The 23,957-nt window shown below is 36.2% G+C and overlaps 1 protein-coding gene and 2 non-coding genes across 4 annotated transcripts in view; 1 reads left to right on the top strand and 2 right to left on the bottom strand.

Moving 5' to 3' along the window:
* Positions 1–23,957, top strand: part of LOC138697819 (extracellular matrix organizing protein FRAS1-like) — an 89,844-nt gene that overhangs the window by 7,229 nt on the left and 58,658 nt on the right. Inside the window, exon 2 of one of the 2 annotated variants that reach the window (XM_069823350.1) lies at positions 7,084–7,293. In XM_069823350.1, coding sequence (XP_069679451.1) covers positions 7,176–7,293 — 118 coding nt within the window. In that variant the 5' untranslated portion in view covers positions 7,084–7,175. Of the gene's footprint in view, positions 1–6,939; positions 7,294–23,957 lie in introns of those variants that run through there. The other variant, XM_069823351.1, reaches the window with a different exon arrangement.
* Positions 14,656–14,737, bottom strand: TRNAS-GCU (transfer RNA serine (anticodon GCU)). Its single transcript has one exon. It is a non-coding gene; the product is annotated as a tRNA-Ser (tRNA).
* Positions 15,104–15,185, bottom strand: TRNAS-GCU (transfer RNA serine (anticodon GCU)). Its single transcript has one exon. It is a non-coding gene; the product is annotated as a tRNA-Ser (tRNA).

Genomic DNA, 23,957 nt, shown 5'->3' with positions numbered 1-23,957 from the left:
CGTGATGATGTTGATGATGGTTATTATTATTATTATTATTATTATTATTATTATTATTATTATTATTATTATTCGATTGAGAAGCTTTTGTCATCTAGTCTGCTGTCAAAAAATCTGAAAGTTAGACTTTTAAAACAGTTATATTACCTGTTGTTCTGTACAGTTGTGAAACTTGGACTCTCACTCTGAGAGAGGAATAGAGATTAAGAATGTTTGAGAATAAGGTTCTTAGGAAAATATGTGGGGCTAAGAGAGATGAAGTTACAGAAGAATGGAGAAAGTTACATAACGCAGAACTGCACACATTGTATTCTTCACCTGACATAATTAGGAACATTAAATCCAGACGTTTGATATGGGCAGGCCATGTAGCATGTATGGGCAAATCCAGAAATGCATATAGAATGTTAGTTGTGAGGCCGGAGGGAAAAATACCTTTGGGGAGACCGAGACGTAGATGGGAGGATAATTTTAAAATGGATTTGGGGGAGGTGGGATATGATCATGGGTGGTCAACTCGTGCTCTCGAAGTGTGAACACAATCTCAGTGCAGGTAGAACGGACTCTGTACTGTAGTGTCTATATACAAGTTTGCTCGCGTCTGCAGTAAGTGGCGGCTCGTTTTAAGTGAAAAACAATATAATCCCCAGATCATTTCCCTTTAGTGATGAGTCGAAAGATAAAGATTTTTTATTAAGAAGGGAGGTAAAGCTTGTATTATGTTCTATTACACTTTCTTACGCATGACATTTTATGTTACAAATAAACACAGTGAAGGTTTTAGTAAAGAAATACTGTCTAGATTTGCTTTAGAATAGCTAAAGGTAAAAATGGGATATCAACAAGGTGAGACTGATATCAAATATCGTTAGCACGTTGTGCGTGCGAGTTACAAAATTGCACGACATATGATCGACTAGCTAAGAGCATTTATGGATAAATTTGAAATGTGGTAGTATCGTGTAGAACAAAGACAACTTCGCTTTCTTTGACTATAAACTATCTTGAAGAGTGATAAGAAAATTTTCTTATCAAGTATAAGACCCTACTTCAAGACCTACAGCAGAATTCACTGGTAAGTTTGGAGAAACAGTGACAATTGACAAGGAATCGAGATTTTTCTGAAATCCTTTTGGCTTACAGCCGATAGAAGATCCTGAAAGTTTATAGCTTGAATTGATAAATCTACAGAACAGCACGCCACTCAGATTGCAGCGAAATCAGGAATCGAACTGTTCGTAATGCTGCCTAAGTCAAAATTTCCAAGTATACTCTTTGTCTTTGCTTCCATATATACTGTATGTACTTGAGTCAGAGTTTGATACAAGAAAGAAGTGTAAAAGCTCTCTATGTACAGAAAGAGCTTAGAAGCATCTGCCGTGACATGTGAAAAATACTTCCTTGAATTTGTGTTTCTTTGCAAATACACACTATTACATTTCTGAGAACAGAGGAATACTCTTTAATGTATAAAGACTTGTAAATTCTCGCGTTCTATGTTTCAAATAAGACATAAATAATAATAAATATTAACAAATAGTATAATAATAAATAAGTGTTGCAGCTATGTTTGTTGTCTCTTGAAAAGGTTGTATTCCGGTAGTGTTTCCAGTACCAAACTAATTTACAAAGCTAGGAAATAATATAATTTTGTTATGTGTGTTTAGGTACAGTCTGTCTAAAATTACTATATAATTATTGTACCGTGCGTCATTCTGAAATTCAAATCATGGAGTAGATATCACGACCATCTGCATGAGCCGCCAGAGCGCACCGCGGCAGTGAACTGCTTTTGCAGCAAAACTACAAACAACTTGTAACTGCTGCCGCTGGCTCCGTCTGTCTTTCTCTCTTTCAAGGTTTTTTAGCACTTTGTGAGTACGAGTTGCCCATCCATGGATATGATTGTAGGGATTGGATTAATCTTGCACAGGATAGGGACCGATGGCGGGTTTATGTGACGGCGGCAATGAACCTCCGGGTTCCTTAAAAGCCATAAGTAAGTATTATTAATTATTATTAATGGATCAATGATGAAATGTTGGTAGGAAAAACGGAAGTATCCCGCGAAAACGTACTACCAAGAGCCATCTTTGTTAACCACAAATTCCATTTGGTCCCGCTGGCATACGAACCCCGGTTATGAGCAAATTAAATCTCACATATTAGGAATAGAAATGTATGATCGTCATTTCCTACATACAAATAGCATATGGTACTGACTCAGTGTCATTAAATGAGGAAACGATCAGTGATTCATATCCTTCACATGAACGCATAATTTGAAATAGCTCTGCGTTGTGATTTTCAATGCAGTGACATGTAGTATTGAAGTTGGTTGCTAGGCAATACTTGTTATGAATGGCAATTGAATATCATACTGTATTTTATGGTTGGTTGGGTGGTTTTATAAGATGAGCCAGTTGAAATTCTGTAGTATAAGTGAAATTTAAATGTTGATTTAATAATGTATTTTAAATAATTTATTAAGCTGTGCAACATTGAATTTTCTTCCGCGTTTCATGTTTTCCCGCCCAATGATTCACAACTGTACGCTGTGTTATCATCAGTAGCATCGACATCAAATAACCTTAGCACTTCATGTTCCTCATTTAACTGTTAGTTCATGTACATATGTACTAAGCGACTCTCGTACAGTCAACATTAATGCAGTCGAGTTCAATCTCACTCTGAATTTCTTTTTTTGCTCACACAATCAGACTTTTTAGTGACTTATACGGTATCTCTGATGGTCAAGAATATCCGTGATCAAATTATTGTCTCTTGATCGTCTTGGCTTGTCGAGGGCTGGACAGGACGTATCCTTGCGGTTAGGCTTGTTTTGGCACAATCTGCGCCATATTTAAAATGCGGTGAATATCCAAGTCCAACAGGTGGGCCACTTGTGATAGAGCCAGGTCTCATCTTCAGACGAAGTCCGAGCTCCAGGCCCTTCCATATCAGCATCGGAAATCCATATTACCTCCAAAACTTCACCCTAGCCTATTTTTACTATATCACCGTCTCTTAATTGCAGTGACAAATTAGGTTACGTTGAATTTATGTCGTAAATACCAGCGATAGATAAAACTATATATTTATATTTTACTTTCGTAGAAAATATTTCTGTTAAGAGAATGAAATTGCAGAGCTACTGACAGAAAAAGGAAACATATGGGAAGAAAATGAAAAACTATTTTAAATATCCAACAAATAGCTCATAAGAATAAACAAACACAGAATAAAAAATCCTACCGATATTAGGCTTACCATGAGATTCAGCGAGCGGAAGTGTTCCCAGTCGCACACACATCATGAATGTTGTAAGAAGGTGTGGCGGGGAATCACTCCAGTTCGGTGGAGTGAGGATGTATTGGTCGCGTGTTGTGTTCATTGCGATATTATTTGTGAGTGAGTGGTAAGATCCTCATGCTCACAACAAAAACTTATCGGAGACTTAATGTGTGCAGACTTACCTCCAGTTAATTGATTGATTGTCCATACACGCTCAGACATACCTCCTAAACTTATAGTTCACCAAGAAGTCATCAGAGGTCGTTGAAATTAACTATTTCCCTTAGAGAAAAATACTGTTTCTTCATGGTTCTAAGTGCATAAAAATGCGTGAGAATAGTTTCTCAAATCTGTACTTTCATTTAGGCCTATAGCTTGCCGCCATTTCGCTACAGAGAACTGCTTAAAACGAAACTGACTAAATTTCGAGCACATACTCGCAGTATCGTGTTTCTATGTTTGCTTTTTCCCCCGCTTAATTTGGAGATCGATATAGTCGGAATATTCAAGCAGACGCAGAACTCTTGAGACTTATCTCAAGACCGAAAGTCTTCACACTTCCCGACTATACGAGGAGATATGCATGTGGATTTAGATTTGTACAGTAGTGGCAAAAAAACCGGACCGATCCTTGTAGCTGATTCATAGCCTTGTTTACTCCAGAGCACGATAGACTGGTAACTAAGACTTTCGTGGTTCGAATCCTGCTTGGGAAGGAAACTTTTTTTTTGTTCCTTATTCAAATTTATTCCCAATACTTTTCGATTGCTGGTAAAATTCATGTGCTGGAAATAATAAGTTAATTAAGTAGTAAAATATCGCTGCAATCGAAAAATATTGGGAATAAATTTGAATAAGGAACAAAAAAAAGTTTCCTTCCCAGGCAGAATTCGAACCACGAAAGTCTTAGTTACCAGTTTATAGTGCTCTGGAGTGAACAAGGCTCTGAAATCAGCTACAAGGGTCAGTCTGATTTTTTTGCCACTACTGTACATACTTACCTCCAGTCTCTGCATGTATGGAGCTAGGACAAATAAAGAATGCGAAATGGCTTTACTGTAGCACAGATATTTTCATTGTGGAACATTTAGTGAGAAAGAAAGATGACAAGAAACTGAAGCGAGACGCGAATGTCCGAAAACACAAGTTCCTTCACAATCGTACGCTTATAATTAAACTTCTTCATAAGTAGAGATTACGGAATCTGTGTGTAACAAAAAAAAAATATTGTTGTAAACAAAAAACTTACGGATGAAAGGTGTAATGACATTCGAGTGCGCTTGGAATTGAGTCCCAAAAATCTTTAAGACGTTTATGAACTAATTTACGGTTCTGTTCAGAGGGCTACAAAAATTCATCCCTAAATTCAGACTATTAAGTACCCCAAAAATAGCTGCGTTTTATAATTAAATGTTACAAAATGTGCGAGACGGACCCAAAGGCCCATCAATGTTTTCCGTAACGGATGAGATCTATTTTGAATTAAGTGGTTATGTTTCTTTCTCTTTTTTTCCCATCTAATTTTAACTCTGAACAGAAATGTTTTCTAAATTATTTTGCTTATTAATGCTTAATGGCCCACTTAGATTTTTTAAAACTATCTTCTCATTTATCTTCAAAAATTTATTCTGTATTCCGCTAATTCTCAGGTCATTTGTTGTTGTGCTTTTTAGGAGTATTGCGTCCTCAAAACACCCGCATAGGGGACAAATATCCTTACCTCTTTATTTTTGAGTCTTCAAGTACTGTACCTAATGTCCACCAGGCTAGCCCTACTCTCACTTCGCTTGTGGTTAATCTGATACAGCTTACTCTTCCTGTTCCAGAAAGTTTCCATTTCTCTATAGTACCTTAATGAATTCAAGTTCGTTATATTACTAAAAAGATCATGTTTTGAGATTTCGTATTCTCTATCTTTTAGTTTTTCCAATAATCTTGGCATTTAGAGTCCCAATTTATGTCTAATTTTCTTACCTCTGATTCTAATTATTTTAACCAGTTTGATTTAGAGTAGCTTTCTCTAGAAATACAATATGTACATTTTTTAATATCGACGACTTATCCATCAGCATAATTCTACATAAATATTTAATTGTCATTTCTAGAATTATTCCTAGGTTACTATCTACCCCCATCTCCAGTCTAGCTGCCAAGTTTGACGCGTTCCATGGTACACTTAGCAATTTTTTGCACAGCTTAGCTCTTAATTTATCGATGTTTATACTAGTCTCTCTACTCCCCCATATTTCAAGTTATATAACATTTTCGATTCTATTAGTGCCCTATAAATATTAAGAAAATCCGTCACTCCCAAATTCGGCCATTTACTGAAACATTTATCTGTAATTTGTAGTGCATTCATCGCTGTTTCATTTTGCCATTTTCAGTTTTCTCTACTGTCTATTACTACTTATAGATACGTGACTCTGGAAACGCACTCAATTATTATCCCCTTTACAAACCATTTCTCTTTTTTTTACCCCGAATATTCCCCTTTCACAGGTACGATAATGTGGGATTGTTGTTTAGTCAACTGTCCGAAAATAGGTCTGAACCTCACAAGTGATACCAAGAAGGCACAACTTACGAGACAACTAGGCCAGGAGATAATGAGGTAGGGTGGCCAGTTCCTTTCTCCCTCCATTGCATACATCGCCAACTAGCTACATATTACACTAGTCAGACTTCAGATGCATACAAACAATTGTTCCTCCTCTGACACATATCGTCAAGTGAGATGTACTGCCTGATAATACTTACCTGCTTACTTATGGCTTTTAAGGAGGTTCATTGCCGCCCTCACATAAGCTCGTCATCGGTCCCTATCCTGAGCAAGATCAATCCAGTCCCTACCATCATATCCCATCTCCCTCAAATCCATTTTAATATTATCCTTCCATCTACGTCTCGGCCTCCCCAAAGATCTTATTCCCTCCGGTCTCCCAACTAACACTCTATATGCATTTCTGGATTCGCCCATACATGCTACATGTCCTGCCCATCTGAAACGTCTGGATTTAATGACTATGATAACAGATGTAGATATTGTGCACAATTTGGACTATCGATAAAGGCTGTTTGTAATGTTGGTGTACAAAAAGATATATTAATTAATGTGTTTCATCCCCGGATATTTCTTGAGACTCTAGTATCAATAAAACCTATCTGATAATTCAGGATAAAGCGCTATACGCAGGACAGAGAGTCCGACGGCACATCTAAATCCACTTTCCGGTATTAGTGATGTTGAAGACGTGTATATTTTGTGAGAATTTCAGAATCTATATTTTGCAGAATCTGTATTATATTGAAAAAGCTTAGGAGGTCTGTTTACCTGATTTCAATGTGCTTTCATTCGGCACATGATTAAGAATTATTATTTCTTCACTGTGTCCGTCCATAGGCCATGTTTTCAAAGTGTATAATCACTCAAGCTTCATATTTAACGGTACATAAATCAGAAAAGTGATAAAACACTGTCCAGTAACCCAAGAAAGAAACAGAAACACATTTGATTTTATAATGCTGACGTAATTTTCCCAAGAAATATAAACGTTGTTAAAAGTAACGTTGATGGTGTACCGTCCGGTCAAAGAACAGTCGATCGCGATAGTTGACATCCAGTTCAAATCTAATGACACCGACTGTACGTTCGGAGCCACTTGCTATAAAATACGAGACTAGCAGCGATTTACATTCAGTGTTTTTCTATCTTGTTTTCTCGCGGTATGTGAACAGATTAGTGATGAAGCAATTCTTTCTGTTTTATATTGTACGTGTGAATGCTAGAGCTGGGAGCCAACCAGTGGCCAGCAGATGTGCTACAGAGAATTTAAGAAGAGATCCGGCCCTCGTCTGCGTGCACTGATATCTGTGCGATCATGGTGCCAAGGAATGTCAACTTTGTCACACTGGTGATAATGGTGACTTTGGTCTCCGTGATCTTTGGCACGTGCTTGACGTCAAATCTGTCGGATTCTTCCAATGGAATGGACAGCGGTAAGGCCTATAACAGTTTCTGCTCGGAAATATGAGTTGATGGTATTGAATTGTAATTTATGTGTAGGACCCGGGTGTTTATGCCGTGTTATAATTTTTCCCATTTCCTTATTTCCACTGTAAGAAAACAAGCATGTCTTAACATATTCTGATGAAATTAGATGCTTTTTATTGTTCATATACTAGCATATTTTAGCCTCTGTTCATATTTTTGTCATATTCCCATCATTTTTTATACTTAGGTCATATTTTAGTCATGATTTATTCCTTTTTAATGTATTTGCTTACCAGCCTTAGGCCTACAACAAATTTTGCACGCCTCTTCTTATAACTTCTCAAAATTGCCTTTCAAATAAGTAAAGTGAATAGTTATCCTGACTTAGACAACAGTTTAAAAAATCTTCACTAAAGCTCTACTACGACAGCAGAAATTTGCTGGTGAATGAGTTTATGTAAATCTACAGTGTACTGGACCGGAATCAAGGGTACTCTACACTCGGCAAGTTTGGTGACATTCTGTATGTTAAGCCTGCAATGTTCGACGAAGATGAGTCTGAATTTAAGAAAATTAATTTATTTCAGATATGCCCCAATAACAACCTGAAATGTTGAGCATATCTTTTCCCATTATCAATCTATGCTTACAAAAAATAGAATATCGTTTTCATTTCGAATTTTAAAACGTTTGTAATTTACTACTGCAGGTCTCTGTGACATTTCATCTTTTGTGTAATATTTCTTTCATTATATTTTCTTATCTCTAGATTGAATATTAAATGACAAATTTTAAAGATGCAGTTGTAATAAGCGTTATACTTCTAAACCATTGAACAGTCTCTCGAATTTCATGTTTAACAAAAATAATATTTTGTGTTTTTCTTGTTTCTTGTTGATAGAAATATACAGTATTAAAAAATTAGTCTATTCCTCATTTATGGTTTCAATTTTAGCTTTCTGGTAGGATTGTTTAGTATTTCGTATCGTACGGAATATGCCATAATTGAGGCAGGAATAGCTAAAAAAAAAAAAAAAAATCCCTATAGGCCTAGTATATACTGGCACTGTTTCATAGACGCCAATATTTTTTATTTTTTTATTATTATTACTATTATTTTTTACTTTTTTATGGATATCATGTAGATATCACAGCAAATAGTCATTCTTTTGTTAAAAATGTTTTTATCAACATGACAACGAAGTAAATAGGCTGCATTTTATTAAAGCTATATCTTTTTCATTCAGATAAAAGCATTATATTTTCAACCAATGTCTGTGAATGATTAGAATCTTTTTCTGCAATTAATGCTATTGGATTATGTGTAGTATGCCTATGTGTGAAGACGCGAATAGTGCTTTAAATGATTCCCTCTGTAGGGAACAAAGACTAGTCTACGTGTGTGTATTTAGATAAATACAACACATATTTAATAATTTATACAAACATAACCTTTACAATTATCTTCCCAATATAAATTCAGGATATCGTTAATACAAACCTTCCGGCGGCGTAACTCGGTAGGATGAGGCGCATGCCTGCCGATCCATAGTTGCGCTCGGGCGTGAGCTCGATTCCAGCTTAGACTGATTACCTGGTTGGGTTTTTCCGAGCTTTTCCCCAACCGTAAGGCGAATGTCACGTAATCTATGACGAATCCTCGGCTTCAGCTCGCCCAATACCAACTCGCTATCACCAACCCCATCGACGCTAAATAACTTAGTAGATGATGCAGCGTCCTTAAATAACCAAGTAAAAAAATACAAAATAAATATTTCGATGGAAAAATAAACTGATAGTAGTATAATAGCTTTAGTGATACAGGGCAAGACTAAGGTATTTCTTCTTCATGCTGTGATAATATAGGTTCTGAAATTATGCTCATAGATTTTTTTTCTCTCTCTTAAAAGTTTCTCGTATTTTCCTCCAGTTAAACGTTTTAACTGTCCCTCATTTGAATTCGGAAAATCTCACAATCCTACTAAATGACCACGAATATAGCGGGCATAGGTTCGATTTCCCATCTAGTAGTGAAGATTAATTATCTTCGGCAGGACCATGGTGTGTCTCTTATCTCATGCTTGACCTATATAATAGTATGAGCGGCTGTCTTACGCCATGCTGACCACGTGACCAATGAATTCCGGTGCTTTTGTTAATGTCTATCGTTGAATCAGAATCGTATTGAAAATGGGAACGTAACGAGCCAAAGAATTCAATCCTCTATAATGTTACAGCAGCCTTTGCTGCCGCTAATGATGATGATATCATGATCATGATCTGTAGCTATTTAATTCGAGATTTTTTTAATGTCGTAAATGCGGCAGCATTAACATTTCAGAGCAAATTATCGGTTCCATTAACAGGCCAGGCAAGAAAGAGAGAACCTATGTGTTGGATCTACACAATCCAGTCGTTAATATCTTCCCGTTGCCTTGCGTTCCGTGATGGTGGACCGATAGGTACCTATTAGTCCGAAACGTTGGTTATTTCCGCATATATTATACATGGTGCAGAAGCCCAGAAATGTAGCACCACATTCTTAAAGTTGTAGTTCACACTAATAAATCATTGAAAGAGTAGGAGAGAGGGAGACTGTGAAGCCGAGAATTGTGACAGTGTTCGGTAACGGTTACTTCTTATAGTAGTAGTAGTAGTAGTAGTAGTAGTAGTAGTAGTTTATTGACATTTCTGGCATTGAGCCAGAGGCCGTCTTAGGGTCTTATACACGCAGGATGCCCTCTCCAGTCATTGTACATAAATAACAATAAAAATATATAAACACATATGAGACTATTTCTGGCATAACGTCCACCGCTGTGGAGTAACGATGAGCATTCCTGACCGTGAAACGAGGGGCTTGGGTTCAAATCCTACTTGGAACAAATTTATCTGGTTGTGCTTTTCGAAGCAGAATTCTTTCCTCTATTTCCAGCTTGTGACTGATGTAGAGTCAGTTTGTTCCAATCCAGTTTGTTTTTCTAAGTCCACAAATATTACAATAATAATAATAATAATAATAATAATAATAATAATAATAATAATAATAGTGATAGTAGACCTACTTATAATATTAATGCATTTTCCTGACAAGAATATTTTTGGAGATATACCATATATTATCGCGTAATTCCTTCAAATTTTTCCTAAAAATTTTGGCTAAAACTCTAGGGTAGAATATGATGAAAATATGTTTCCTGAGGCGAAGTTTTAAAACAGTTATTAGTGCTTAACAACACAAATATCATGATTCGTTTTCATTTCGTGCGACGGATGTAAGTATCGAGCTCTTTACCTGATACGTAGGATATATTAAATAGCTCATTTAATACTGGTAGATAACTTTAAAATAGGGAATATTTTACATTTCTAGGTTGCTTTAATTTAGATGAATATCGTAAATATAGCTGGTTCGCAAATAATCTTTCATGCCTTCCTCCCTTCCCTACATTTCATTGTCACTTTCATCAGTATGAATGGTGTGTTACCAAGGAAGAGGAATGTGGGATATTTAATACCCATATTTTATGTGATGAAGTACGGTATTACCTAAAACATTTAATTTACCACGTGATTTTATGTAAGAACAAAACCATATAAAGAAAATAAAGAGCTTTACCGAGCGAGATGACTCTGTTGTAACACAATGGACTCGCATTCGGGAGGTCCTGATTTCAAACCCCATGTTTTTTCTCAGTCACAAAGGCACATACCGGATTGAAAATTTACATGCCATGTTTTATCACCGCTTTAATCACCATTGTCATAATCATTAATAAAATTTACTACGAGCCAGTAGAAACAGGAACTCGACAATAGTCCACGGTCTACAGATATAGCCAAAGGCCCTACACACGCGATTTGACCTAAATGTTAAAGCGTGTATAAATAAACTTAAATAAAAAATTAAGAGCAGATTTGGAGTAAACACACGCTTTTTGTATTCTTTTATAGACCAAAGTTTGATTAAAAATGAATAAGATCGAAATTCGTACGAAAATTCAAGAGAAAATACTGCACATGGGTACACAGACAGACAACGATATTTTTCGTTATTATTTCAATAAATTTAGCTTTCTACTATAGTATAGTAGCTCGAAAAGTATTAAATAAAATATTGAAACCTATCAAATATACAATATTTAAATATCGAACCTTCAGACTTAAGAATCCTATATCGGCCAGCAGTGTTTAATACTAATAAGGAAAATAACTTACAGAGTGAGAGATCCACATAAGACACGCTACAACAGGTGGGATGGCGCAGAGCACTGAAGAGATTTTGGTGGATTATAGTAATGAATATTTACAAAGAACATTAATCAACATTCAAACACATACGTCATCGCTATGACAGCATAGTTATTCAGCTGTTACCTTCCATTATAGTAACATTCCAGACAGCGGACAGTATGTCTGGATCTTTGTGTCTATCCTTAAGAAATGTTGTCTTCCTTAAATCTGAGTGACTCCTTTTGAAGAAAACAAGACACTTATTCAGTATCTTTTACTTAGAATAATAATAATAATAATAATAATAATAATAATAATAATAATAATAATAATAATAATAATAATAATAATAATAATTTCGATTAAACTAGTCAACAAATAATGTTAACATTGTTTTCTGTGTCAGACATGAAAATATGTGATTCAAGGATTAATATTATGACCTCCTGAATTAAAAAAAAATGCATCAATTTTTCCATGCATGTTACATTTCTGGCGTATTTGGAGGGTCGTATAAGATTGATTTCATTATTACTTTCTTTTACTTTCAATGTTATGATATGAACTATGGTATTCACATACATGTATACAGAATACGTTCGACCACTAGAAAGACAAATTAAAAACTAGCCATATCATCGGGAGCAAATCGATTGTTCGTAGTAGTCCAATTGCATCCCTCGTACCTTTTCCTTTCCTGAAGCCAAACTGCTCTTCTTCCAACTGTCTTTCCATCTTAAAATATAAACGTCGATTCAGTATTCGCAGGAGAATCTTCGCCAAGTCTAATAGTCCTGAACTCCTTACATTTCTTGGCATTATTTTTCTTCGGTATTGGAATCAACACTGTCTCCGTAAAATCTTCAGGCCATTCTCCTTTCTCATATATTTCGTTGCATAATGATAGAATTTCCTTCTTGTTTTCACCCAAGCATTTAATTAACTCAGTGGGGATTCCATCAACTCCTGTTGTTTTCCCATTCTTCATTTCCCTAAGCGCTAGTTCAACTTCTTCTCTTAAAATAGAAAATCCTTTTTCGTCTTCTGATACGGTTGCTTCGTCTTCTATAGCTAAGCCATCTGAACGATTCCTTGTCTCACATAACTCTTCTATATATTTCGTCCATCTGTTTAGTTATTTCCTTTCCTATTTCGTCTTCTATTAACCACATAGATTTTATGTTCTTATTTGTGAAGTCCAAACATTTTACTTCGAGGCAGGTCTACATTAAATCATATCTTTCTTTTCTCTCTAGATCCTCTACTTCTTTACATTTCTCTTTCATTCATTCTTCCTTGGCCTTATCAGTTTCTCTTCTTGGTTCGTTATTTAGTTTCCTGTAGTTTCTTCTTCCGTATTGATGCTTTTCCATTTTCTTCTTTCCTCCATCTTCTCCAACATTTTCCCTGAGACCCAAGGTTTCATCGTTCTCACTCCTCTGTAGTCTATTGTTTCTTCTGCTGTTTTCTGTATAAAGCTTTTTAGATGAGTCCAGTACTCATTTCTATTCTCAGGTGTGGATTTTAATGTAGCGGCTTTCTCTTGAAAACTTGCTTCAAATTTTCTTCTTTCCTCTTCATTCTACAGTTTTTCCCATGTCAAATTTCGCCACCTATCTTCCTCTTATTTTCTCCAAACGAATATCTACTTCGCCTATCAGCAGAACATGATCTGAGTTAATATCCGCTCCTGGTAGAGTCTTTGCATTTTTTAAGCAATTTCGAAATCTTTCCTGTACCAATTTATAGTCTATCTGATATCTAATGGATGATTCGATATTTTCCGTCAATGACTTAACATCTTGTGTATTGGTGTGAACCTTTATATTACATATTTATTCTAGGTATTAACGTTTTTGTCGTACCAAACGACATCATCAGATACATGATTGAAATACAATATAATAATCTTTTATTTTGTATACCATATGCCCTTATTGTCAATAATTAAAACCTTATCTGCTTTCGTCCTTTGGGCATGACCAAGATGAGAATCGAGCAGTAACAGCAGCCTAATTACCTTTCATATTTTGGTTTAACTTGGCTTTACAAGAGCTGCAACCTCGGCGATCCGTACACAGGCACTGTTTGGTCCATTGTACGTCCTATATTTTATATAGCATTGTGTGATGATTATTCAAGTTCGACAGCAAACCTGGGGTATTCATGAATTCGATGCTGACGGGTGAGTCATCCTGTCTGAGCCCCTAATAAAGCCAGATCCCGTTTCGTGGACTAGTAGCGTGATAAGCCTAAGGAGCCCGGAGAGCCGCTAGCTCTAACTGTCATCGTCGACTGACAGGTGGGCCATCCTGCCTTAACCTCTGAGAGAGACAGATACCATCTGCACAAGAGTATTACCTTTGATATGCAACTCTGATGTACTTATCCTAATATTAAGTTGATGAAATAAAGTAAATGACATGGATGGGAGACGAACTCAGCGTGCAGAACATTTTGGACTAATAGTCCAACGTCTTAACTATTTGGCCAAATATTCTTGTTTTGATGCATTCTGTTTACCCTAATCGTAAGTTGAAAAACTGCAAATAGAGTTAAATAATCGACGTGGGTGGATACAGAAACAGAACACACTCAATTAAAAGTATAACTCTTAACCACTCGGCCACCATGTCTTTTTTCTTCTAAGTACTGATGAACAAATTAGAACTTCGATCTAATTGTAAGCTGATCAATCGCCAATTAAATGAAATTTACGACTAGCCTGAGTTCCAGTTCACATTATAATTACAATAACATTGAAACATTTTAGACACTCGATCTCCTTCTCGTGTTTCCTTCACATCTTAACCTCTTTATTCTGATATAATTAGTAACTCATTTATGAAATGAACTTATTTCGTGCAGAATACTGTCGGTCATTATTCCTACACCTGAAGCACTTGGTTACGTCTTTTTTTCTTTAGCTACATAAATTTCTTACCTATTTATCCTAGTTTTAAACTGATAAGCCATCAGTAAAATTAAATAATCTAGGAGAATGGAATTCGAACCAATTTGTGAAGAACACATGACATTAGTTAAAGCTTTCCTAACTCGATCACCTCAACTTTAATTTAATTGTTTGTCTATCGTAATTTTAAGTTGATAAATCATGAGCAAAATTGAATAACCGACGAGAATGGGATTCGAACCCACGCGTGCAGAGCACATTGAATTAGCAGTCCAACGCCTTAACCACTCGGCCACCTCGTCGTCTCATGATTTAGTTCTAATAAATGTTTATCATAATGCAATGTCGATAAATTATCAATAAAATCTAACTATCGACAATGATGACATTCGAACGTACACGTACAGATTACACTAGCATAGCCAACGTCTTAACCACTCGGCCACCTTGTGTTTCTTTGTTTCAATTTCTTATCTGTTTATAATCTATTTATAATTGATAAATCGCCAGAAAAATTAAATAATCGACAAAAACGACATTCAAACTCTCATTTTCATAGAACATTGTATTGTAGCCAATACCTTAACCACCCTTTTATTTTAATTTATTATCTATTTGTAATAACTTTAAATTGATAAGTAGTCAGTAAGCCAATAAAATTGATCAATCGACGAGGATGGGATTCGAACCCACGCGTGCAGAGCACATTGGATTAGCAGTCCAACGCCTTAACCACTCGGCCACCTCGTCGCTTGTTTGTCGTATTCATATCTCTTTATTCTATACTTTAGCTTTAGCATAACGTCTTTGCTGTAAGGTAATTCATCATCAGTAAATCAACCTACTTGGTTGGTAGGCCTGTTCCCCTCCACGAATACAAAGAACATTTGATTAGCAGTTTGATGCCTTAAGGTACGGTCACACATCGCTACTTTTGCAGCGCAACTTTTGTACTACAGCTGCAAAAGTTGCGTGTCGTGTTCACACGTAAGCCAAAAGTAGCGCGCTGCACGCTACTTTTCGTGCTGCGCAATCCGAGTGCTGCGAAAGTTGCAACTGGAGGTTGCGAGTCTGTTCACACGCAAGGCGCTACTTTTGCAGCCGCAGTCATGCTGCAGGTTTCCATCTCCGTGTTGACTTCTCAATATACATTTTGTGGTTATGTTCGCATTATTAAGAAACTCATGCGAAAGCTTCCTTATCTCTTATTTGCTTTTCTGTCGTATCTAGTATTCAGAAATTGGCATTATTTTTACTATAAAGCTTTTAAAACGCCTATATGCTTAAATGATAACCAAAAGTATATTCACGTAATCAATGTTGGCAACCCTCCTGTTTGGAACTACGCTACGGAAAATTTAAAAAATGAATTATATCGTCAGCAATTATGCTCAGACTGTGTTGTGTATTTAATAACTGTTACAAATAATTTATTTTCATCACATTTAGGCCCTAACATTAAAATATATCCAAACAATAAAAGTATCATTGGCACATTTGGGTGGTAACACTGGTTGCAACCGCAGCAAAAGTTTCAACAAAACCGATATCAAAAATGCTGCGGCTGCAACCCTGAGAACCCTGTTCACACGTCGCTACTTTTAAGCTGCGCGCAGCATGGAAAAGTAGCGGCAGCAGATTCGGCAGCCGCTACTTTTCGGGTTGCACCGTTGTTCACACGTCGCAGTACGAGAGTTGCGCAGTTTTTTGTACTGCATCGCTGCAAAAGTAGCGACGTGTGATCGTACCTTTAAAGCTCCTCTCGGTTACCTAGTCATGTGTATACATTTTAAAGGTGTCCCATAACCTTTGGGACACTTTCATAACTAGCGCATTTTGGTGTATCTAAAAATAGGAAGCTTGTTACGGAAAATCGGTAAGCATTTTAAGTGAAAAGTTTCTGAAGAAGAAATTGAATGGATTCGAACCTTATTTACAAAAAGTCCAAGAAAATCAATTCTAAAAGCAATCTGCAACTCCAGATTCCTCGCTGTACGATATGTTGGCAACATACAAAATTCAAATAATTTTGTGTCCTGTTCGGTTGAACTTTGTAACTCAGACCATTATTATCTTATAGTCTCAGAAGATTGAACTCCCTACGAAATCTGCTCTATACAATATGTTTGACAGACTTTGTCTATGCTAACCAAAGAATATACGAGATTTTCTCCTGGAGCGTACACATGGCTATAGCTTTGTAGAATTAACAGCAGTTTGTTTATTTTTCAATCTAGTTACGACTCCATGGCAACCATATCATTGTTGCATAAATAATTGCAAGAGGTGCACTAGCAAACCTCGGTAGATTTATTTTTGTTTCTCGTATATATTTTCAGTTACAGTAGCCTATACCCATTTCTTATATGAGTGTTTTAAACTGGACATAGTATATACTACTTTTTTGTCGGTCTTCATTCATTCATTCATTCATTCATTCATTCATTCAAGTGTTCTCCCCACGTCTTCATATATGATCCATATATCTTAATATCGTCTATCAGTTGATATCTTCTTCTGCTCCGAACTCTTCTCCCGTTCACCATTTCTTCCAGTGCGTCCTTCAGTAGGCAGTTTCTTCTCAGCCAGTGACCCAGCCAGTTCCTTTTTCTCTTCCTGATCAGTTTCAGCATTTTTCTTTCTTCACCTAGCCTTTCCGACACAGCTTTGTTTATTATTATTATTATTATTATTATTATTATTATTATTATTATTATTATTATTATTATTAAGGCGACAAAGAGGAAGGCAGAAAATAGGAAATATTGTAGAATAGCCTAGGTCTACTGGGTTTGCAGTGAAAGACCTGCTCTTGGGCAGAAAACTATGAATTTTTCTTATTATTATTATTATTATTATTATTATTATTATTATTATTATTATTGAATATTCAAATTACATACAAGTATATAAAGCTTACTTACAAATTCATACTGTACATATTAATAAAATAAACGTATGATGTACAAATACATAGGCTTACGTAAGACATAAAAATAAACATACAGTATTACATACAAATACATAAACAAGATATAAAAATACAGACATACTACATAAAATTCAGTGCATAGGACACAAAACACAGACATATTACTTTATTATTTACTTACTTATTTACAAATGCCTTTTAGAGATCCCGGAGGTTCATTGCCGCCCTCATATAGGCCTACCATCGGTTCCTATCATGACCAAGATTAATCCAGTCCCTACCATCATATCCCACCACCCTCAAATCCATTTTAATATTGTCCTCCTATCTACGTCTCGGTTTCCCCAAAGGTTTTTTTTCCTCCGGCCTCCCAACTAACACTCTATATACATTTCTGGAATCGCCCATACGTATTACATGCCCTGCCCATCTCAAACGTCTGGATTTAATGTTTCTAATTATGTCAGGTGAACAATACAATGCGTGGAGTTCTGCGTTGTGTAACTTCCTCCATTCTCCTGTAACTTCATCCCTCTTAGCCCCAAATATTTTCCTAAGCACCTTATTCTCAATCACCCTTAACTTCTTTTCCTCTCTCAAAGTGAGAGTCCAAGTTTCACAGCCATATAGAACAACCGGTAGCATAACTGTTTTATAAATATTACTTTATTATTATTATTAGTATTATTATTATTATTATTATTATTATTATCATCATCATCATCATCATCATCATCTCTATTTATTGAATCCTATTTTTCCCTGTGGCATGTTATGTTAATAATTAATCAAAACAGTGAAATTATTACTTAAAAAATTTGAACATTTATATACACTTACTAATTACACTAACTGCACTTACGCTACTAATCTGGGGCAGAAATTATAATAAACCAGCAACTATTTATAGTCAATTATGAAAATGTGTTATATATTTTTGAAATTTTCGTGAACAGGATTTCTTGTGAAACATGAAACACAGGGATTTTTCAAGTTTCCCAGAAAATGAGATCACACGTGATTGCAATAGTAGGCGGGCTCTTACGAAAATGAAGCAATCAAAGAGCAGGTGTTGGACAATCTGGTCACTCTCCTCGCATTTACACAATAGGCCTATGTATTCATTTAAATGATTAATTTTGTACCGTGTAAAATATGTTTTAAATTTTATATGGTCTAAAATGATTTCGGTAAGCATGTAGTTTGGCATCATGTATTTACGGTTTAGTCTAGATATCAGTGTTGAAAAGGATGCCATATACATAACACATATTAATGAACTATTGGAAACTCCTCTGAAAGCACGAGGTCATTTGCTAGGGCATATTTTGTACATCTGTAATGGATGGCCTGAACTGAACATGGACAAAAATTATTAATTAAATATACAAATAGTAGCATTTTTTCCTTCTTACCCTGCTTAACCTCCCCTTTTATCCGATTTACACAATGCTGCAGATAGGAGAAATAGATCCATTTGATCGTACAGTATCTCACAAATGCAAACCTCCTTGGTTACATGATCGGCATGACGCAGGGCCTCCACAGAGACCTCACAGCACAATCCTTTTTTTTTTTTTTTTTTTCGTTGTTGGTAACTCTATAGCATCTATTAGATGCCTTATGGTTGTGCTAACAGTTGGAGTTACTTGTCAACAATGTGACGCTGAAACGTGTGTTCAGGTTACTGCCCAGCGACAGTCATGATGGATTTTATATTTTTGATGATTGGTTAATTAATATTAACCCGGCACACTCACATTCATACAAATTTCCAGACTCTAGACACCCAGGTAATTTTTCTTCTTCAAGAAAAATTCACCGGGAGCCGAGCCCGGGAATCGAACCCGGGAATCGAACCCGGGACCTCCAGATCTGCAAGCCAGGATGCTGAGCAACAGACCACGGAGGCAGTCCACAGTACAATCGACGAGAATCATTTTCCACGCCGGGAATCGAACCTCAGATCGGTTGAAAAAAACAACTATAACCATATAACCAACGCGGTTTACATTAGGCCCTATATATGTAGGCCTATAGCACATTATATGTATTATTTAACCTATTGAATTTCATTATTTACAGGCTACAAGTGCTAATTTTACAAGTTATTACCTGAATGCTGACAGAATACGTCATTAAACAACCAATTGGGAACAGAATATGCCCTCATACACTGCACACGCTTAATTATATTCTAATAATGAGGGAACTTAATGGAAATTTCTGGAATGTTTGTTTTTGTTCGTGTTATCCATAATCGAAAAACATAAGCATGTGAAACAGCGCGTATGAACGTACTCTATGCAGACAGCAGGAAGCGGCATGACTGTACACACAATATTGACGATAACAGCGATAAATTTAATCTCAGCTGCAGAGATTTAATTTCATTTTCCTAGAATTTCAAGAGAGATATGAATACGAAACTAACAGCTATTATAATTATGTCATTCTTTATGTTGAGCAATAAGCGTATATGAAGCTATTCTTGAAAGCCATTAACTTATATGGCTTCTTCGTCATTAAACACAAAAAATGTTATTGATTTGTAATAAAATGTATTTAGCAAATTAAATTTAGAGTTATGGGAATGATACTGATTGTACCCAAACAAAAATTATTATTGCAAAATAAATGAAAATCTTTGTAGGCGACATGACCTACTACTGCGTATCAATAATGGGAATGACCTACTATATGTATTTGACCTGTTAGTGGTTGTGATTAATAATAATAGTTTTTAAATACATCAAAGCAATAAACCAAAGCCTCCATGTCTGAGGCAATCTTTGACTCATGCATGTGTCGTATTAATGATCGCGCAAGATGTCTTTATGTAATTAATACACATGCCAACTTCATAACTGCGTATTTGTTGCAGACCCCTTATGAAATCACGCAAATTGTCATACAGTCCAATTAAATACAAAGAAGAAGATGATTTCAGTCTTAATTTACAACTCATTTGCATAACAAGCGTTTCATTGGTTCATACGGCTGGTAACGAAAAAGGTAGGCGCTCACTTACCGGAAAAAATTCGTTCCGTTCGGATTTTTATTATAGTATCACCACAGTCTAGTATATACAATCACGAAGCTTGAGTTATAAGGGTACTAGGAACAATAGACTGTGCAAGTACTATTTCGCATTGTCTGTAATGAGGCGATAGTAGTGATCCTAGTGGTTAGCAACTAGGCTATCTATGAATGCATATTTACCAAATACCTTACTATAGGTATTTGTATTTACTACGTATTGAGCTTCGTGACTGTATATACTGAACTGTGGTATCACTCGTCCACATTTCAAAATGAATCATCAAATAGTGTTGTAATTTACCGCTAGAGCGCATTATTTCACTGTGTTCTGAGTTGAACCTGAAAATAAATTGAATATTCTGTACCTTAAATAAATTATGAAGGACATATAGTACCTGGTTAATTTAGTATTTTCCCAATTTCATCCCATATGTTCTTTCTTCATATTACATTGCTATAATTCTAATTTCATAAATTATAAAACTCTTCATGCTGCTGGACTAAATAAAGCAAGTTTCGCATCATCCATTTCATTATACCTTCAATATTACCGCGATTGGAGTCCTTGCAATGGAAATATTTGCCATGATATTTTTTATTTCGATCTTTGACCGTACGGAAATTCGTTTAGAATTCTCTGGTCAGAATTCTGGACGGAATCCGGTCTTGTGGACAGAGGCGATACGGTCAAGTGGGCGATGCTCCATTTAAAATAATGCAAAGAATAAAAATCCGAACGCGGCGTATGGATCCGTTCCGGTAAGTGAGTGCCTAGCTAAAGTCTTTGCTGATATAATGAGCCTGGGACCTCTGACTTTGAATATGCTAAAATTCTTTCATTTATGGGAATTGTAATGGTTCCCGTCTCAGGGATAATGTAATAATTTCTTATAATATGTAGGCTATCATATATGAACGTGAATATCATGTATAATTAATTACAGTAGCCTATGTACACACTAAAGTTTATGTAGTCAGCCCGATTTATTTTCTGGCTCTCAACCGGCACTTTCACTCCCTTATCTACGCCACCAATTTCCGTCATGCGATCCGCTAGAAAGTCGCAAAGATCTCTTCGACAGTCACTCAGAGAATTACCACTACTTGTTATCACACTAAAAAATAAAATACATTTATTAGTTCTTTCTCCAGAGGTCTGCAGAAGATGCTCTTTTTTCTTTTAAAAGCTTCTTTTGCCATTGCTATTCTCATTTTGACTTCTTGGCAGCAGCTCATGTTACTGCTCATATTATACCCCAAGTATTTTGAAGCTGTCCACTTATTCTGCTGCCTCATTTCGAATTCGCAAGTTTACCTTCTTTAATTCCTTCCGATAACTGAGGTCTTTATCTTCATCCCATACTGCTCACAGCTGTCATTTATCCCCTGTAGCATATCACTTTGTACATCTCTTATTTTGCTAGCAACGCCATAACAACAGTAAATCTAATGAGCTTTATTCTTCTTCCTTCTACTATCACCCTCTCATGTTCTGAAAACAGTTCTTCACTAAATCCTCCAAGTAGCTGTTAGATGTTGAACAGAGTAGATAATATTAAAAACACAGTTCTCACATTTTTCTTTAGCAGTACTACTCAATTATTGAAGAGAGTGATCCCAAAACGCGTTTAGTCCATTTTTTATCAAAAAAAAGAGTTTCCTTGTTAGCAAATTTTAAGAACCGTCTATGAACAATTACATTTTGAAATTTGCCTAGAAGAAAAGGATAATTCTGCCACATAAATTACAATATATTCAGCCTACATAATTATAACTTACTTTGTTAAAGCGATGTTGTATTGGAGTTGTATCTTGATTTACAGACAGTATTTTCCCTTCTTAATCACGATATATTGTTACTTTTGCCAGTAAACTTTAAGAGATTTGTATAGACATTACATTTATATGTAATATGAATATTTACCTTTGAGTCTTTTAAAAGATCACAAACATGAAAACCAAAGAATTTGGATTTATATGTGTAACAGCTTATAGGTATGTGTATAGTGTAAAGTTTCTCTATGCTATAACTTCTCATAAATGTATTTGTATTCATTGGAGAATGCACCACAATAACACATCCTATAATATGCATCCATCCATTAAAAGTAACAAACCAAGAATTTCTTCACAAAATGGATGATCTGTTAAACAAGGACATTAACCATTCTGAATAGTGTTACATTGTATTCTGCTATTATGTAAACAGCCCCTAAAAGCAGTATCGTAAACATAAAACTCTTTATCTCTGTCATCCTCAACACTGCCTGCCTCTCTCTTTTGCTCCCTTCTTTTTCTTCTACTCGACACTGGAGGTGTACCCTGGCTCTCTTCACCTTCTCTCTGACCGCCGCAGAATTAGACAATGATTTTTTTTAACTTGAAACATTTAAGGGGAACGGTTGTCTCACTCTTATTTCCGTCTCCCATATGAAGGAACATAAAGAATTTTGGAGTGGTACCATGGAAACAGACGTGTAAGATGAATTTCGTGTCTCGTGGTTTTCCACGCAGTCTGTCTTCCTCCATTCTCTATTTAATGTGTCTCGAAATTAATTGAACTTGATTTTCTGGCCAGCCCGACATCCAACGCGACGGATGTTGACATCAGCAACTGAATCATTTAAATTCAGAATGTGAACGGCAAAGTGCTCAACCCAAACCAATCTCTAAACCAGGGGCACATTTTCCTTATCCTCCTTGTTAAGAAAAATACACTAGACTCTTGCTAATCCGGCTCTCAGTAATCCGACCTCTTAGTTATCCGGCTCCTGCTAGTGTACTTCCTATCACTTCTATTGTAATAGTTTTCTGAGGAATTTGCACCAGTGCCATGCGTTATACCTGTACGTATTGTATTACTGTATTACTTTTACACTATACTTCTTCAAACAACCCAGGCATTTGATGGAAAGCCTCTAACTTCTAAGCAATAAAAGTATGGTAGCATATTAGTCTGGGCTGAGCTAGCTCTGTGGTAACGTGTCTGTCTCCAGATTAGCCGGCCCGGGTTCGACTTCCGGCGGTGTCAGAAATTTTCATGTAAAATTTCTACCTCGGGACTAGGAGAGGTGGCGGTGCACAACTTTTAATCACTAGCTTGTGTATCAATATGCCTGGGTTAAAGCCCAAATCTCTCCCTAGTGCATATGAGCTAGCTCACTCTTCATAGTGATTCGTCCGTCGGACGTGGACGTTAAGCCTGGCTGTCCCGTTGGTGCTATTCGACAGGAGTAGGCTACGTGCGGGCACCGGGTTTCCTTGAACTATCTCCTACTTGCGTTACTCTACTTCTCGTCAGCCTCGATTTAGATCTTACTTAGAATAACTCTTCTCGGGTTGGAGATTTGCTTCCAAGTTTTCGATGGCTAACTCTGCCATCTTCTTCAGGGAATGGAGTGATGTGGGAACACGTCTAGCCGGTATATAGATCTTACTTCCTTCACCCGCTCCGGAATTGCTCCCATCTGATGTCCACTATTTCTATTCGCTTGCACTGAGGTTAGAGGGCGGAGATAGATGAACTTTCGTCTCAATAGATTCGTATG

The sequence above is a fragment of the Periplaneta americana genome, chromosome 4 (assembly GCF_040183065.1).
Source record: "Periplaneta americana isolate PAMFEO1 chromosome 4, P.americana_PAMFEO1_priV1, whole genome shotgun sequence".
In the NCBI taxonomy this organism is placed as follows: domain Eukaryota; kingdom Metazoa; phylum Arthropoda; class Insecta; order Blattodea; family Blattidae; genus Periplaneta; species Periplaneta americana.
Note: the sequence above shows the minus strand (reverse complement) of the source record. Positions and strands in the feature narration are given on the sequence as shown.